This window comes from Diabrotica virgifera, chromosome 4, assembly GCF_917563875.1.
Source record: "Diabrotica virgifera virgifera chromosome 4, PGI_DIABVI_V3a".
NCBI classification, from domain to species: domain Eukaryota; kingdom Metazoa; phylum Arthropoda; class Insecta; order Coleoptera; family Chrysomelidae; genus Diabrotica; species Diabrotica virgifera.
In genome coordinates this window covers 32580691-32600505 of record NC_065446.1, presented here as the reverse complement: position 1 = coordinate 32600505, position 19815 = coordinate 32580691, and the positions used below count along the sequence as shown (strand labels likewise).

General features: G+C 33.1%; 1 protein-coding gene across 4 annotated transcripts in view; it reads right to left on the bottom strand.

The window, feature by feature from the left end:
* Positions 1-3147: 3147 nt before the first annotated feature.
* The window catches only part of LOC114333525 (serine/threonine-protein kinase 26), a 136687-nt gene continuing 120019 nt past the window's right edge, over positions 3148-19815 (bottom strand). For all 4 annotated transcript variants that reach the window (XM_050648127.1, XM_050648124.1, XM_050648125.1 and 1 more), the window contains 2 exons: positions 14984-15189; positions 3148-8377 (listed from right to left, as the gene is read on the bottom strand). In XM_050648127.1, coding sequence (XP_050504084.1) covers positions 8365-8377; positions 14984-15189 — 219 coding nt within the window. In that variant the 3' untranslated portion in view covers positions 3148-8364. The remainder of the gene's footprint in view (positions 8378-14983; positions 15190-19815) is intronic.

Below are 19815 nucleotides of genomic sequence, written 5' to 3'. Positions count from 1 at the left end.
CCATGTTATATCATCCGTAACAATTTGGCTTAATCGCAAAAAATGGAAATACAGTCAACACGCTGTGTTTTTGTGACAGACAACACGCTGTGTGAGCAGGATATTGAACACATAAACTTTCCTTAAGTTTTGTAAATTCGCTTCTATGAATGGGTGCATGCCTCTGATATCGGAGAAATCGTAAGGTGTCTAAACTTTTTTATGGGGTTTAAACCATTAATGCACCTGGAGCAATAGCTGCGAATAATACCACCCTCTGTACGAGATAGCGCAGTGCCTTTTCTGTGGAGACTTCTGCTCGATGCTGTTTTTGATGTACTTATCGAACTTTCAACCGAAACACCATCCCTAATATGCCTATCGAGTAGTTTTTCTAGAGTCTTTAGTACGATTGACATCAGACTTAGCGGGGGTGGAAACTTTGTCCTGTCCGATTTTGCCAGGTTTGGTATAAAATCAAACCCTATTAGCATCCATGTTTTTGGTATATACGCTCCGAGCTTCGCTGGTATCGCCACCTACCTAACGGATTACCAAGTATAACTTTCGCTGGAAAGAAAAAAGCGTTGCCTATCCTCTATGAATTTCGCTGGTATCGCCCTCTAACGGATGACTAGTGTTCCTGTTTCGGCCGGAAATTTAAAGAGAAAATGAGAAAAGCAAATAATAAATTGTTTCAAACTTATTATTTAATTCTTATCGTGTAATATTTACAACGTAAAGCAGTAATTGGATTGTAATCGATAATTAATATCAGTAAGAACAGAATTTATTATCCATTATGATTATTTTTAAGATTTTGCTTATCGTTTTGAAATTCAAGTTGACAGCTAATATTAGAAAAAAATTATTCTGCAAAAAAGTATAATTTAATATAATAATTTTTTTTTTATTTAGCTAATGCCTCGACAACTAATGGTCATTGGCATGGTAGGTACGGTAATTTTGAACAGTTAGGTACCTAGTGTCATGTGTAGTGTGTGTGTTGAGTAACTTACTTAAAATATAATAATTATAGTATAATACTTCTTCTATATTAACTTGTGCATTTATTGCACTTAAATAATTAATTAAGAGCGTAAACGTGAAATTTCGGGCCAACTCTTTTTAAATGCATTACTTCTTTTCGAATTCTGAGAGAATCAATATAAGTATATTTGAAAAATTTAAACACAGAATGAAAAACTACATTATTATGGAGGGTCAAAAGCCCCTGAAAATTTCCGTTTATTTTAATCAGTTACAGGGGTGAAAAAAAAAGAGAAAATTTAGTGTGATTTTTAATTTCAAATACATATCTCATTCAAAAGAAACTTTTTGTTTATTCTAAAAAACTTTCGGCCCTCGCAAATAATGTAACTTTATGCTTAGCGACAGGAAATCTGTCGAATACACAGTTACTATTAAGTGCGTTCGCGGGTGCCTGTCGGCGGCTAGTCGGCGAATAATTAGCAGCAAAACGCATGCGCACTTTAAAATGATATAAATGATATCGTTAATAGATAATTTAATAATTAGTTAATAATAGTAATTAAAAGTAAATATACCATGTATATCTATTAACGGTATTATTTATATTAAGTGAGGTTAGAAATTTCGGCGACAATTTGTCCACTGTATCCGCGAACGCACTTATTGTAACCAGTATTTTGGCACTCTTTAATACAACAACTTTCGTGAGACATTTAGTAGAAATTATATGCAACTCTTAATGCAGAACGTCAAATTTCCAGTAAAAGTTTACAGACTTATCACTACTGGCGCTCGCGAATTTTTAATTATCCCCTCTACCTACGAGCTCATAGCGTATACCCCAGTATTAAGCCAGACCGCAGTATCATACATACTTTTTTGTACAAAGGATCAGTTTCCTTCTGTAGAACAATTGGATAAATCCCGTCCAGACCCGGTGATTTATGTGACTCATGAGTTTATCACCATTTGATTTTGTTCTGGTTTACCACTTCTTTCGCCACACGCCAGTTTTCCCTAGAATCAATCATGTCATAGTGTCCAGTCTGCCATGTGTCTAGTGGTATCAATTTTGTTTGTCGCTCCTAAATTGCACCCTAAAGTTCTTTCAGGATCTCCTCACCATTCTTAGTGTATTCTCCTGACTCCTTTTGGAAAGAGGGAATACTTATTGAGGGTTCTTTAGGAGAACTTTATGGGCCTTGACATCTCTGCAGTCTGTTCGATCTTCTCACAATACCTTCTCCACGATTCTCTTTTTGTCCTTCTCAGTTTATTATAACATTCAGTCAGAGCTTCTGTGACGTTCTATTTGGACGAGGATAAGTGAGCAGACTGTATGTAACAGACATTATATCAACGTACATCTAGCATTATGGAATGTGTCATCTCTAGGGGTTCTACTTGAACCTCTCTTGGTAAGGTCGAGCTACGCTGTCTAGATTTTTTTTAAGGTCAATGAATATATTAATGTTTTTTGGAGGTACTTTTTCTTCTTTAGGTGTCGTGTCCATATTCAGACGTTGGTCGTCATCATATTTAGAATTTCATGAAATCTTTCTCCATCGGCTACTATAGAACCACACCAACACACCATTGTCTAATATTATGCAACATGAAAGTTTCTTTCGACCAATCCATCTCTCTCCACATTTCCTTATAAGGCGAAGCAGATGGTATTTAGGTACTCTAATTATATGGTCAAGTATTCTGTTTTTCTCCTCTTAATGATGTTTATGAGCAGACATTCTGAATTCATCATTTTAAGAACATCTTCATTTGAAGTGTGCGGAAGGATAAACCACACATAACATTTCAGGACTTTCTTGCGAATATGCATTACTACCCAAAGTGTATGGTATCGAACTCGGTCGAATGCCTTCTCGAAGTCGATGAAACAAACAAACATTATTTCTAAACAAAAGGGTGCCTCTTTAGTTCTTAGACCACTTTTAAATCCAAATTGCTTATTACCTACATAGTCTACTTTTGTATAAAAGGAAATACTCGGTTTTATATGATTCGTAAAAGTATCTTAGGTATGTGGCTCATCAAACTGATTGGTATAAATTCGCCTGTCTGTTTCTAGACAAATATGTAGATAACAAAACCAATCCCTATCTGTAAAATAAATTACAATATTGCAGCGGAAGAAGGATGATATAAAAAGAATGATAACAGTGTAACTATTTATTGATATATATTTACACATCTAAAAAAATACATTGCAAGAAAAAATATGATCTTAATAATAGAATATAGGTCAATCTAGATATACATATATACAATGCATCCCAAGAGGACATGGCATAACGTTTTTATTCCATTATGAAAAACATTATTAACTAAATAATCTTGGAAACTCGAACCTTACTGAGGACAATTCTAATTACAAATGTCGAAATTTCTAAAAAATACTTTTTTAAGAGGCAAATCCAGTATTCTTGATACAAAGTATTCAAAATTACTACGCTACTTCGTTCTCACTATCCATGCAGCATATGTAAACAAAAGCATTTTCAGTTCTAATAAACGATACATAAGGGAACTTACACATTTTTGTTTTATTTCATAATAATGTTCAGGTTCGTTTAAAAATAAAATTTTTAAAATTTCACGCCTCAAAAACTCATAATAACGTAGAAGTACAAATTTAAAATATTCTGTGTATTTACATTTATTTCAATCATTTCAAACGATCGAAAAAGCGCACGAACCCTTGTGACGTCATATCGTAATATTTTGTAATGACATTTCTCCTGTCTTATATAAAAGTATACATATACTCTTTTTCTCATGATCATCTTTCAGTGCGTCACAGTTTTTCGATTTCTCTCTAACGCATTAAATTGTATGTGACAGAAAAAAAGGCACGTCTGGGAATACTTCGGTAATTATTCTAGTTCGGTGATTATTCTAGTTGTCGATAGATGGCGCCATAATCAAAAAAGAATTATTTATTAAATAAAATAATAATATTATCAATATAATCTGTACAATTTATAAGACTATACAAATGAAAGAAAATACCATTTTATAAATGCAATAGACACAATTGATTTGGTTTTATTCCAAATTGAAAATAAAATTTGACAACTATCAGATTTAACTAAAATGTCACGTTAGAATAAATGTCATAAATGTGTATTATCACGGACTTACCTTTTTTTCTATAATTTGTGACGCACTGAAAAATGTTCATGAAAAGGAGAATACCATGTTGTTTACTTTGGAGTTTAATACACTTTTCGAAGAGATAGTTATTAGGGAACTTGCATTAATTTTTAAATTCGAAAAAAATGTTATAAATCCCAACAGAACATAATTTAAAACATGTATCAAAGATAAAAAAGTTTTGTAGGTCTTTCGTTTGACGTCACTCCGTTGTACATTTACATTTTTCCAACAAAGTAAACAGAATTTTAAATTAGACGTTATAAACGTCAGTAGAAAATACATTTATTTGACGTTACAAGTGTTTTGATCGTTTGAACTTTTACAAAATGGTTTTATTTTCCGTAGTAAACCTTCTTTCCTTTCCTTCAATAACTATATCAAACTCCAATGTCAACAAACTGGTATATATTATTACAATGACATACGATAAATGTTAATAGAATATAAATATTTTTCCTTTATTCCGCGACGAGGTATACCAAAATAGGTGGAGGCCAATAAACTAAAGAAGAAGAAGAATATACCTAATTATAACCATAAACGGAACCATATAGTTAAACTGAGTGACGCCACGGGCCGTTTGACCTATTTTAAGATACCGAAGACTTTAAATTTGTACTTCTAAGTTATTATGAGTTTTTGAAGCGTGAAATTTTGGAAATCTCATTTTTATACAAAACAACATTATTATGTAATAAAAAAATGTGCATGTTCCCTATTGTGTGTGTGTGTGTTTTCTATGGAAAATAAAAGTAAATACTATGTTGTAAGTGTTGTTTAGTACTAGTGTGTTAAAGTACAACCATTAAAACCCCCAATAAAATTATCAGATTACCAGTCGATAATAAACGGCGTTTAATAAAGTGATTACATGCATGTTGAAAGGATATTAAAGACATTTTAGTTTATTCTCACGGTCTTCATGTATGTGAAAATAAAATAAACTAATCATAATAATATATTTATGTTCATTTAGAAAAACCCTCTTCTGTGATTTTAAAAAAATTGTCTTAACAAAAACACTCATATATGAAATATATAGTTCACAGCAACTATCTAAAGACTATAACACTATAGATACACCATAAAATGACTACAACAAGTAAACGAATATCAAATGTAATAAATAATTAATGGCGCCGAACTTGAACATTTTTAACTTTATGACGTCACGACCAATGCTGCTATAATTTGAATTTTCTCTCGATTTTAATCGTTTACTATTCTAACTGGGAAATAAGCCATAATATAGTAAATTACATAAATGCCACAAAGAAATAGCTTCAGGACAATTTTAATCGTTTTTAGGGACCAAACGAAAGACAAAAACAACTTTTTTTTCGCCGATATACATATATTTTAAATTATGTTGTGTTGGGATTTTATAGCATTTTTTTCGAATTCAAAATTGTATGCAAGTTCCCTATTTTTTTTTTCGATATTAATGGAATTGTGTGCTTTCACTATGGGTGTGTGTCAGAAAATCTAGTAAATCTCGTATCCTGTATTGATCAGCATCTAAACGAAGTATCAAGCATCATCAGAAATTAGAAATCCACATAAACCCTATTATATAACCACTGCATAGATAGAAACAGAAGACGCAAAAAGAGTTGTCAGTTGACTAAAACTAAAATTAAAAATATTTATTCCCGTTGAGAAAATTCACGACGAGTATTGAAACTGAAATAAACAGTTCTTAAGTTAGCAAAAGAGCGTAGAGAATGTAAATTTTAATCGCTGTTAAATAAATATATTGTTTAAAAAATAAAAACTTTATACACTCCTGGCCAAAAAAAACCGGGACACCTTAAAAATGGGTCATTTTTGATGTCTCGAATCTCCTAAACCTGTTGTCCGATTTTAGTGATTTTTTAAATATGTTTATAGCCTATGTATAGCCTTATTCTCTAAGAATATCGATGTCGTAATAGTAGGTTTGTTCGTAGTACGATCCAATCGATCAGCAACCGTTGCCAACCATCAGACGCATGCGCAGTTAACAGTTAGCGCTGCGCAGTTAACAGTTAGCGCTGCGCAGTTAACAGTTCGAGTTCGTAGACTACGAACGCGCTTGCGTCTGACGGTTGGCAACGGTTGCTGATCGTTCTACGAACAAACCTAGTGTTGCTGAACAGGTAAATGTCATTGTATACCGGGTGTAACAATAATACTGTGTTTTTCTTGAAATTTCTTAACACCCTGTGGAATATTTTAGCATTTAAAAAATATTGAAATTAAAACTCAATTGTAGCCCTAGCCTCTCTTAACATTCTGCTTTTTGACTCATTCACCTATGTTGGATAATGAAAAAGTTAGGTACTTTGACAAGTAGCCATGTTCTTCATCAATGTAGGGTGTATCTAAATAAGTGCGACAAACTTTAAGGGGTGATTCTGCATGAAAAAATAATGACCGATTAATTTATAAACATATGTCTGCAAATGCTTCATTTTCGAGATACCGGGTGTTGATTTTTTTCTTACACACTGACGATTTATTTATTGCTCTAAAACCGGTTGTGATATGTAAATGAAATTTGGTGGGTTTTAAGAGGCAGTCATTGCGCATTTTTTGACGTACAATTATGTATTTTATATTCACCATGGGCGTGCATACGGGTCATATTACCCGGTCATATACACGCCAATGGCGAATATACAATTTTTAGTTGTATGTGAAAAAATGTGAAATAACTACTTCTTAAAACCTACCAAATTTCATTTGCATATCTCAACCGGCTTTAGAGCAATAAATAAATCGTCAGTTTATAAGAAAAAATTCAACATCCCGTATCTCGGAAACGAAGCATTTACGGGCATATGTTTATAAAGCAAACTGACATTATTTTTTTATGCAGAATTAACCCTTAAAGTTTGTCGCACTTATTTAGAAACACCCTGTATTGATGAAGAACATGGCTAGTTGTCCAAGTACCTAACTTTTTTATTATCCAACATAAGTGAATGAGTCAAAAAGCAGACTGTTAAGAAAGGCTAAGGCTACAATTGAGTTTTAATATCAATATTTTTTAAATGCTAGAATATTCCACAGGGTGTTACGAACTTTGAGGAAAAAAAAACACAGTATTATTGTTACATCCGGTATACAATGACATTATGTTCAGCAACACTATTACTACATCCATATTCTTAGACAATAAGGCTATAACATATTAAAAAAATCACTAAAATCGGACAACAAGTTTAGGAGATTCAAGACATCAAAAATGACCCATTTTTAAGGTGGCCCATTTTTTTGGCTAGGACTGTAGTAACATAAAATAAATAATATAATCACTTGATTATGATTATGATGTGAAAAACTAAACATCAAATCAAATTTGTAAAACAATTTAACTAAATAAAATGAAATACAACTTATGTTTCATTTCGGTTCAGATATGATCAAGCATCCCCTTACGTACGTTTCAGTCTCCACAGACCTCATCAGAGGGGCTACACGATCAGCTCTGAATCAAAAACCAAACTGTCTATTTAAGCAGAATTATAAAAATAATTCGCGTTTTGGACTCTGTAGCGACATCTATTAACGAAATAAGAAGTCCCAGATCCGTAAATGTGAAAACCTCTACCGTGGAACCAATTTATCGGGTACATCCTTAATCTCTGCCTTTTACAATTTATAATACAAGCAGACGACGAATAAAGAAGTTTCGTTGGCGTTTTTCCAAGACGAATAGACGGAATGTGACTGCATATTGTAGAATTCCTTCTGTCTCCTTTATTCGTCGTCTGCTTGCCTTATAAATTATAAAATGCAGAGATTAAGGATGTGCCCAGAAATTGGTTCCACGGTAGAGGTTTTCACATTTACCGTTTTGGGACTTCTCATTTCGTTAACTAAATAAATTTGAATTAATTAATATTTCTGTATCAAATATACTGGATTTGACAAGTTCGCTAAGAAGTTATTAAGTTATGTTTAGTTAATAAATAGATGTGATAAGTTTGACGTAGAATTGCCTTGGAAAACGTGAACGGTGAGGGGGTATAGTGGTGTTAATCATCAACTATTACTCTATAAGAAGAATGTCTGCTTAAAATTTAACCAGTAATAAGCTCAATAGATATAAGATATTGTCATGTAAATGGTAAGTATTTTTAACAACTTGGAATAACGAGAGAATAACTTTCAACCGAACCAACAAATTTTCAATTAGCAACTCTCCACTGAAATCTAACCAAATTCTTCCTACAACGTATCCCTGAAAAACAAAATCATAATTAGTATTTCGGAAAATTTTCAAATTATATTTTTTTACAAGCGAAAGTTTTACCTTAATAAAATTAAAAATTATATTAAAATAAAACTTTTATTTGGACCAATTTTCTGGTAACGCCTTTGCGGTTATTATATTTGGTGAGATTGTAAATGGTAACTGACGTCTGTCATAATATTGGAGGTTAAATATAATGTCAAATTGATAAAAAAGATCAAGGCAGGTTTTGTTTATATTTGATTCAGAGTTGGACCACCATCTCCATATAGCTATTTCAGCATCCTTATGCCTCATCAGTGAAGCTCAGAAGTCTCAACTCTGAAGGAAATACAAACAATTCTGCCAATTTAAGGCCAACCATCGCAATGCAATGAACCCACCTCTGAGACGCAATTTAGTGACATCTCTCGTATTACGAGGAAAACAACGAAAAGCCCCAGATACAAAGTTTACTGCCTTTTAAACAATTAAAATAATTGAAATAAAAATATAATAAACAATATTTTAAATCTAAGACTTTTCGTTAATAAACTGCTTTCTGGCTGCATCCCGTATCTCCTGATTTTACAATATATAATCACAAGAGACGACGAAAGTAGGAGAAAGCAAATAGAGGACGCTTAGGCCAAGCATTTACCTTCCCTTCGTCAAGGAAAAGGACCGAAAGACAGTTTCTAAATACTCAAACTGAGTAAAAATGAAAAAGATAAAAAAGATCAAGGCAGGTTTTGTTTATATTTGATTCAGAGTTGGGCCACCATCTCCATATAGCTATTTCAGCATCCTTATGCCTCATCAGTGAAGCTCAGAAGTCTCAACTCTGAAGGAAATACAAACAATTCTGCCAATTTAAGGCAAACCATCGCAATGCAATGAACCCACCTCTGAGACGCAATTTACCTCCGACATCTCTCGTATTACGAGAAAAACAACGAAAATTGATCTTTTTTATCTTTTTCATTTTTACTCAGTTTGAGTATTTAGAAACTGTCTTTCGGTCCTTTTCCTTGACGAAGGCAAGGTAAATGCGTGGCCTAAGCGTCCTCTATTTGCTTTCTCCTACTTTCGTCGTCTCTTGTGATTATATATTGTAAAATCCGGAGATACGGGATGCAGCCAGAAAGCAGTTTATTAACGAAAAGTCTTAGATTTAAAATATTATTTATTATATTTTTATTTCAATTATTCTAATTGTTTAAAAAGTAGTAAACTTTGTATCTGGGGCTTTTCGTTGTTTTCCTCGTAATGCGAGAGATGTCGCTAAATTGCGTCTCAGAGGTGGGTTCATTGCATTGCGATGGTTTGCCTTAAATTGGCAGAATTGTTTGTATTTCCTTCAGAGTTGAGACTTCTGAGCTTCACTGATGAGGCATAAGGATGCTGAAATAGCTATATGGAGATGGTGGTCCAACTCTGAATCAAATATAAACAAAACCTGCCTTGATCTTTTTTATCTTTTTCATTTTTACTCAGTTTGAGTATTTAGAAACTGTCTTTCGGTCCTTTTCCTTGACGAAGGGAAGGTAAATGCGTGGCCTAAGCGTCCTCTATTTGCTTTCTCCTACTTTCGTCGTCTCTTGTGATTACATATTGTAAAATCCGGAGATATGGGATGCAGCCAGAAAGCAGTTTATTAACGAAAAGTCTTAGATTTAAAATATTGTTTATTATATTTTTATTTCAATTATTCTAATTGTTTAAAAAGTAGTAAACTTTGTATCTGGGGCTTTTCGTTGTTTTCCTCGTAATACGAGAGATGTCGCTGATTTGCGTCTCAAAAGGTGGGTTCATTGCATCGCGATGGTTTGCCTTAAAAGAGGCAGAATGTTTATATTCCCTTCAGAGTTGTGACTGCATAAACTTCACTGATGATGCATAAGGATGCTGAAATAGTTGCTATATGGAGATGGTAGTCCAACTCTGAATCGAATATAAACAAAACCTGCCTTGAACCCTTTTTTATCTTTTTCATTTTACTCAGTTTTTGAGTATTTAGAAACTGTCTTTCGGTCCTTTTCCTAGACGAAGAGAAGGTAAATGCGTGGCCTAAGTGTCCTCTATTTGCTTTCTCCTATTTTCGTCGTCTCTACGTGATTATATATTGTAAAATCCGGAGATATGGGATGCAGCCAGAAAGCAGTTTATTAACGAAAAGTCTTAGATTTAAAATATTGTTTATTATATTTTTATTTCAATTATTCTAATTGTTTTAAAGGTAGTAAACTTTGTATAATGTCAAATTATTGTCTTCAAATCATATTTTATTTATTTCATTTATTTTATTTATTCTAATTGTATAAAAGTAATAAACATTGCATCTGGAGCTTTTCATCTTCCTCGTATTACGAGAGATGTCGCTGTTTGCGTCTTAAAAAGGTGGAATCATTGCATCGCGATGTTTTCTCTTAAATAGGCAGGGTTTGTTGATTTTGGTTCAGAGTTGTGACTGCATAGCTCCACTGAGGATGCATAGATGCTGAAATAGCTACATGGAGATGGTGGCCCAACTCTGAATCAAATGAAAACAAAAACTGCCTTTATCTTTTTATTTATTTAGTTTATATTTTAACAACAGTTTATTTTTTAACCAACTTCACTTTCCGTTCCCTATCCTTGATTGGTCGATTAGGTTTGTAATAGTTTTGTTGTATGGTAGGCATAGTTAGGCATTAATTTTAAGAAATGTTGCTGGCTAAATGGGCACAGCTCCCAAAGGCCATAAAATAAAGAAGAAGAAAAACAATAAACAAACAAAAATCTTACATAACCTTCTATAGGAAAACATGACTTTGACGTTTATAATACAGACAGTTATCTTTGTTTCACACTCTTAAAGACAAAGAGAAACAGTGTAGCCGATACTTGCTATTGTAAATACATATGTTTTTTATTTGGCAACAGCGCTGTCCTGCTAAACTTAACGGTAGCGAAAAGACTAATATATGAGGAAAATTTTGTTGAATTTGTTTACCGTCTAGTTTGTTCCGGTGGGTTATGATGTCATTAAATCTATGACGAACATTCCTAATTGTTTGACTTTTAGTTTAGACTCCTTAGTACGTGGGACCAAGCTTTCGTTAGAATTTTTGCCACGCTGAGCAGACAGGAAGTAAGATGCAATTCTTAGATCTCCCCTAGCCTTCTTTGCCTCAGTATTCACATGGTTTGCAAATTATAGAAACCGCGAAGGCGTTTACCAGAAACTGGGTCCCAATAAAAGCTTCATTTTAATATTACTTTTAATATGATTAAGGTAAACCTTTAGCTTGTTTTGCTGTAATTCGATACTAACAGTCAAGTTTGTTTTAGTTCATTCAGAGAAAGTCATCTGTACACTCTCTGATGAAAGCTAATGAGCTTGAAACCGGTAAGGGTGTTGTTGGCGCTCTTTGAATGAATTGAAATATAAGACGTCTCTAGTTTTCGTTTTTACAGCAGAACTATTATTTACATTTTTTTTTATTTTTGTAACTGAGTCATAAAAACCTAATACTAGATCATAAAACTAATATGATTTTGGTATAGTACCTATAGTTTCAAAATTGTTGGCACTAAATTCCAAGAAAGAAAGAAATGGTCAGCGTCATTCTTGGTTTTCCAGTGGCGTACAAATTGTTTTTGTAAGAGTTTGTATTGAATGATTTTTACAAATTATAAGATGTTATAGTCTATTTTTATCTATTGTGGCCATTTATTTTCAGGCATTCTCGACAGGTGTCCATACTAGTTTAGTTATTTAGCTTAAATTGTGTCTATTGCGTCTAGATCAATATCCATTTCTCTATGAAATCTTCATTCCTTACCCTATCAAGTCTAGTGAGTCGGCAACATAATCTTCAATGGTTCATTTCCATGGCCCTAATTTTTGATTTGCTTCTTTCATTTATTTCGCAGAGCTCGTCGCCGTACTACATTACTGTTTTATAAATCCTTTTTTATTTTATTTATGTTAACCCATTCGCTGCCTATCTAAGAGAATGGAACTTAGCCAGGAGCTATTCTGTTGAACGGCACCTGACTGAAGTAACCATATCACGCGCTGGCGCGTGATCGGCAGCAAACTTAATAGTCCATGTAACTGTCTAGTGGCTGATCTTACTTGGACAATCCTGGGATATACTTCTTTGTTACTCCCTGCTTTTGATGTTAGTTGGGTATTTGTAGGTTTCAGTTAGTTTTATAGTTCCCATTTCAATCTGTAGGCTCTTTGGTTTTTCTCCTGCAACTAAGTACCAGGTTGAATATTTGTGGCTAATGGCCAGGCTTATGGCTAATGGCTTATTCTTCAGCGATGTGTATCGTGTACAATCCCTCGTCTTAGATTGGGATGCTCATATTACATCACTTTATTCTCCGAGCGCCTAATTCAGATATATTTTGAAGATTGTAGATGATATGCAGCAGCCTTGCTTTAGAACCTTGCCAATATGAATTTCTCTAGTTATTTTTTTTTTAGTTTAATGTTTACCGTCACATTTTTGTAAAGCTGTTGTACTGTTTTTATATACTTTTATTATTTTTTGATTTTTCCCTGCTACCCAGAGTATTGAAATTAGTACAGTATCGTATGTCTTTGTCAGATATACAGGGTGTAACAAAAATACAGGTGATAAATTAAATCACATATTCTGGGACCAAAAATAGTTCGATTGAACCTAACTTACCTTAGTACAAATGTTCACATAAAAAAAGTTACAGCCGTTTGAAGTTACAAAATAAAAATCGATTTTTTCCAATATATCGAAAACTATTCGTGGTTTCTTATTGAAAACGGACATGTGGAATTCTTATCACAGGAGAATCTTAAAATAAAATTATAGTGAAATTTGTGCACCCCATAAAAATTTTAGGGGGTTTGTTCCCTTAAACCCCCCAAACTTTTGCGTACGTCCCAATTAAATTATCATTGTGGCACCATTAGTTAACAACAATATTTCTTACTTTATTACTTTTTTGCCTCTTAGTACTTTTTCGAAAAGCTAGTTTTTATCGAGATATTTTGAATATTTGTCAAATCCACCACATATTTGTATACCTACTGTTAGGTACGATTATACAGACCTGGTAGTAATATGAAAATTTATTGAAGTTATACTTCTTTAGAGGCGATTGAGAGTGAATTTTTATTATTCTGGGCGCATGCGCACACAGAACGTATGGAGTTTGTTGCTAATCTTTCAAGTTTTGTATGTATCGGCGCAAATAAGGTATGAAAATAATATATTTGTGTTCTGAGTAAATATATTATTTATTATAATTTTTGTGTCTTTGGATTTGTCTTCCTCGGGAGCAAGATGATAAGTATCTATTATAACATATATTTATACTTCACTTGATCTATTTGTCACTGTGATTTGTAATATGTCTCGAGATGTCACGTAAACAGAGCGATGATAGCTTCGTTGGTAGACTCATATTCTTTTTTTTTTTTTTGGTATTGTTTTACTTAATAAAATGTTTTTGAAAGTGGTAGGTAATTATTAAAATTATTTTAAATATTTAAATAAAATACAAATATAACTGTTTAGTATATTTATTTCGTTGAAATTTTATAATAGAAGTATAACTTCTTACGTGCGTACAAAGTACACACACATTCTTTTTTTATAAATAATTACAGTTTGAGGTATATTTTGAACCATATTAGAAAAGAAGCCACATCTCGATAAAAGGTGCCTTATCGGAAAAATACTAAGAGGCAAAAAAGTTTTAAAAACACTCTGTTTAACTAATGTTACCGCAATAATAGTTTAATTGGAACGTACACAAACATTTGGGGGGTTAAAGGCACAAAACCCCCATACAATTTTTATGTAAACATATTAAAAAAGAAGCCGCATCTCGATTAAAACTGATTTATCGAAACATTACTAAGAGGCAAAAAAGTTTTAAAAACATTGTGTTTACCTAATGGTACCACAATAAAAATTTAATTGGAACGTACATAAAAGTTTGGGGGATTTAAGGGAACAAAACCCCCATAAAATTTTTATGGGAAGCACAAATGTCACTATAATTTCTTTTTAAGATGTTCCTGCCATAAGAATGCAACATGTCCATTTTCATTAAAAAATCTCTAATAGTTTTCGATATATCGAAAAAAATCGATTTTCATTTTGTAACTTTAAAGGGCCGTAACTTTTTTTATGTGCACATTTGTAATAAGGTAAGTTAGGTTCAATCAAACTATTTTTGGTCCCAGAATATGTGATTTAATTTATGACCTGTATTTTTGTTACACCCTGTATAAAGACTATATGAATTGAAAGGTTGTGGGCATTTTGTTATTTAACAATTTTTTTGTCACTTTTTCATTTTTTAAGATTTATTTAGGCGAATATTTAAGATTTTTTAGAGAATCTAGCTCCTACCCAAGATTAACTGGACAGGAAGGTGAGAATTCGTAACGTTGAAGTAAGTGTGTTAAATGGATAAGAGCCTATAGACAATTATGTCTTTAAAAAACTTGCATTTTTTATGTTAGGTGATTTATATTTACATATTTAACAATTATTATCGTACAACATTTTCAACCCTAATATGCCTTTTTAGTACTTCAAGAAGTCTTATTAAGCCTACAATTTAACTTACCTTACAACTTTATCTAACACACCCTTAAGTCTCTGTTCTGAAATGGATGGCACCAATTTTTGCACCAATTCACAAATGAACATTTCACTTATCCCTGGGCTTGTCTTCTCGGCAATCTCAAATGCATTCTCTAGCTCCTCTATCGCGTCACTTGATTTATGAGATGCTTCCGCGCTTCGCCTGTTGTACTGGTGCTTTCTCTGTAACTAAACATACAAAAATTGGTTTTTTTACGTAAAAAGATATTATATAAATGTTTTAAATTGATTTCAACGGATACTAATGAAGTAGAGTAATACACTAAGCGTCAAAATTAACGCACCACCTTAAAAGTGGGACATCTTTGATGTGTCGTATTTCCTAAACCTGTTGTTATAGCTTTATTATTCAAGAATATCGACGTAATAATATTGTTGCTAAACAGGTGTCATTGTATACCGGGTGTAACAGTGATAGTGTGTTTTTTCCTCAAAGTTCAGAACACTCCGTGGAATATTCCAGCGCATATACAATAAAACCTGTGTTAACGGCCACCTGTCAAAACCGGCCACCTGAACTAGCCGGCCAGTTTCAAAGTTCCCCCAACCAAAATTTGTGGACTACAAAACCTGGTATTAGCGGCCACCTTTTTATATCGGCCAATAGTTCTGTCATTTTAAGTGACTGATATAGACAGGTTTTACTGTAAAATATTGAAATTAAAACTCAACTGTAGCCTTAGGCTTTCTTAATGTTTTGCTTTTTGATTCATTCGCTTATGTTGGATAATAAAAAAGTTAGGTACTTTAACAACTAGCAACGTTCTTCATCAATACAGGGTGCTTCTAAATAAGTGCGACAAACTTTAAGGGGTAATTGTGCATGAAAAATAATGACCGTTTGCTTTATAAACATATGTCCGCAAATGCTTCGTTTCCGAGATACGGTATGTTGAATTTTTTCTTACAAACTTTCGATTATTTATTGCTCTAAAACCGGTTGAGATATGCAAATGAAATTTGGTAGGTTTTAAGAGGTAGTTATTGCGCATTTTTTTACTTACAACTAAGAATTTTATATTCACCATTGGCGTGCATACGGGTAATATGACCCGTATACACGCCAATGGTAAGTATAAAATTTTTAGTTGTATGTCAAAAAATACGCAATAACTACCTCTTAAAACCTTCTAAATTTCATTTGCATACCTCAACCGGTTTTGGAGCAATAAAAAAATAATCAGTTTGTAAGAAAAAATTCAACATCCCGTATCTCGAAACGAAGCATTTGCGGACATATGTTTATAAAGCAAACGGTCATTATTCTTTCATGCAGAATTACCCTTTAAAGATTGTCGCACTTATTAATTTCAATATTTTATATACGCTGGAATATTCCACAGGGTGTTCCGAACTTTGGAGGAAAAAACACACTAACATTGTTACACCCGGTATACAATGACACTTACCTGTTTAGCAACAATATTATTACAACGATATTCTTGAATAACAAAGCTATAACATATTAAAAAAAACACTCATATCGGACAATAGGTTTAGAAAATAAGAGACATCAAAAATGTCCCATTTTTAAGGTGATGCGTTAATTTTGATGCTTAGTGTATATAAAAATTATAAATATGACTAGTGGTTGTAACGTTAGAACAAATAAATGTTATGTGAGCTTTCTGTTAAACCGTCGTGCATCTAAAATTGATATGCCTTCTTCGTCAGGTTCACTTGTTTTTAAATTTACCCCTGTTGAGCTGCCCCCCCCCCCATTGCTGACAAAAAAAAACAAATAGCGCTAAATTACGAGCCATTTATGAACTTCCATATCCCGCGGATTAAAAGCAGATATTGAATCGATTTTTGCGGCATAGTTACGAGCTATTTATGAGCTTTCGAAGTGATATAGTTTCGATTTTTGAACTTATTCCCTTAACCCCCAAACAACCCTTTGATTCAACTCAAGAGAAAAATGTTGGGAAAAATTAAAATATATCGTATCGCACATTTCGATTATTGAGCTACAATTCCTTCGCAAGAAAACCTCACCATCTTCCCGGGTTAAAAGAGAATTTTACTTAAAATGAATAAAATTAATTATTTTAAAACTACATATCGTTTACTAATTTATGAGCTCGCAAAAGACTGGCATTTTAATTATTGAATTGCGATTTCTTTTGCATAGTACAGTCACTGAAGGTAAATATCAACTATTATCTTCGATTTCAGTAAACCTCTATCGAAAATTTCACGAATAAACTGAAAGGGGTTAGAGATTAGAGAATACCTCAAGATACAAAAGTGACATGGTGCCAACCTGCGCGTGAAAATTACTTTATTAAAAATAACCCCAGAGGTCGATAAAGGGACCAATTTGAAATTGTTAACATTGCTACATAAAGTTAAAATTGTTATATAAAGCTATTAAAATAAATCAATACTTTTTGGGTTATTTAAGATCAAAGATTTTAATTTTTCGTAAAAAAAAATGCGTGACTTGAAAGGGATTTTCATAAATAACTCCAAAACTGTAAGTTTTAACAAAAAAGTTATAATTACCAAAATTGATGCTAATAAAACATCGAATAAATTCTTGAAAATCCTTTTAGTGTTAATTCAAAGTGAGTTATAAGTAATTGAATGTTTTTTCGAGTACTTTTTTTTCGGCGAGTACTGAATCTTAGTTTAATTAACGGAAAAACGATGCATTTTATAAAATATACATACTTACTAAACACTTGTCAAAGTACTCGGAATACCTATCAAATGAGCTCCGGAAGAAGCTGATAGCTTCAAAATTAAGCAAGTTATGATGAAAATAAGAGGGGGCACCATTGAGTTCACTCCCGTCTTGAGCAGGTAGTTACTTTATTAGTCGAGTTCACTCCCGACACTATTCGAATTCACTCCCAAGCGATTTTACAATAAAGTATGATTTAAGGATATTATTTTTCTGAAATTTAAACATTGTTGCCAAATAGCACTTTTATCGTAAAGCAATTCGAGAAGTTTTTCCAGACAGTAAACTTAAGGGATGCCTGTTTCACTTGAGTCAAAGTTGGTAACGAATATCAGTTAAAAAAAAGGTGCAGAAACAGATATAACTAAATATATAACATATTTGGTTTACCGTTTCTCAAAGCAGAGGACGTTAGGGATTGCTTTGCCATAGATCTTGTTGCAATTCAACCAGAAAAATGAAAGAGTGGTTAACTTTAGTGACTATTTCGTTGAAACTTATACTGAAGGAACATCAACATTTCCTCCTCACATAAGGGCTGAAAATTCTTCGTCTTTACAAAGGACAAGAAATGCATGTGAGTCATTTCACTCTCGCTATAATGCTTCATTATACAATACGAGTATTCGATTGACTGTCGGAAGAGAAGCACGTGAATGTGACTCTGTTCTGTAGTGAAACGAAATCAGTATAAAAGCGGTAAGCCGTTCTTTTATTTGAATATAATTTATTAGTATCTGCAATTAGTATACAATAGAAAAACAATAACAACAAAAGTTGAGAGCAGGTCTTGTCTCCGCAGAGTGGGACTGGACAGGCCTGCTATCGCTATGTATGTTTTTATCGTTTTTATCGCATGTGTTATAAATAAAAATAAAATAGGCCAGTCCTTCAAACAATAATTATTAAATTAGTCAAATTGTTTATTTATATGAATTATTGTAAATATGGCTTACAACCAGCAGCCTGTGCTTAACACACAGGAACCAATGGCAGAAGCCAACCAAAATATGATTATGCAAGTGAACCAGGCGCTTTTTGAAGAAAATTATAAAAGGTCGCAAAACGAACAGACTCTATTTAATGCTTGGAAAGCTGCCGAGAGCCACAAAACCAAATTGTGTGATACAGTAAGCATACTTGAAAGAGAACTAGCACAGTTAAAATCTCAATATACAGAGTTGGCAACAAAAGTTAATTTAACTGAAAAAGAAAATGAAATAGAATATTTAACAGATGAAGAAGAGCTCGCTAAGGAGACAGAGTGGATTAGGGTTCAATCAAGAGCCAGTAAGAAACGTAAGATGGATACTTCACCATACATCTCACCACAAAAACATAGCTCCAAAGAAACTGCAGTTAGGAAAGCCAAAATGCCTCCACCTGTGGTAGTGGAAGGCTTCAAAGAATATGAAGTCCTATATAACTTCCTTAAATCGAAGATAACAAACTTTACTACTAAACTGGTGAATAGTGAAGTGATAAAAGTTAATGTACAAGACGGTGAAGAGTACAGAAAATTAATAAAAGCTTTAAGAGAGGAAAATATCCAATATCACTCATACGAAAACAAACAAGAAAGGCCGATAAAAGTTATAGTAAAGAGATTACATCACACTTGCTCGTCCCAAAAAATTGTTGAAGATCTGCAAAAAAGAGGCTATAAAGCCATAGACGCAGTTAAAAAGCTAAAGTGGCAAACCAAACAGCCATTAGACATGTTTATGTTAACCTTCAAACCAGACGAAGATATCAACAAAATATATGGGATAACGGACATCCTAGGAACAAAAGTTGAAATTCAGCCTTTTAAAAATTCCAAACTAATACCGCAATGCAAACGATGTCAAGCATATGGTCACACATGGAAGTTCTGTGCTAGAGGGCCAAGGTGTGTTAAATGCACAAAGAAACATCTTACTAAAGATTGCGACAAACCTGAAAATGTTAAACCAAAATGTGTCCATTGTGGCGAAAACCATCCTGCCAACTACCGAGGTTGTATCGTCGCAAAGGAAATGCAGAAAATAAAAAACAGGTCTGAAAAAGACGAATTTGCCACACCCTCCAGACAGAAGGTCAACTGAAACCAAGTCAAATGCTGG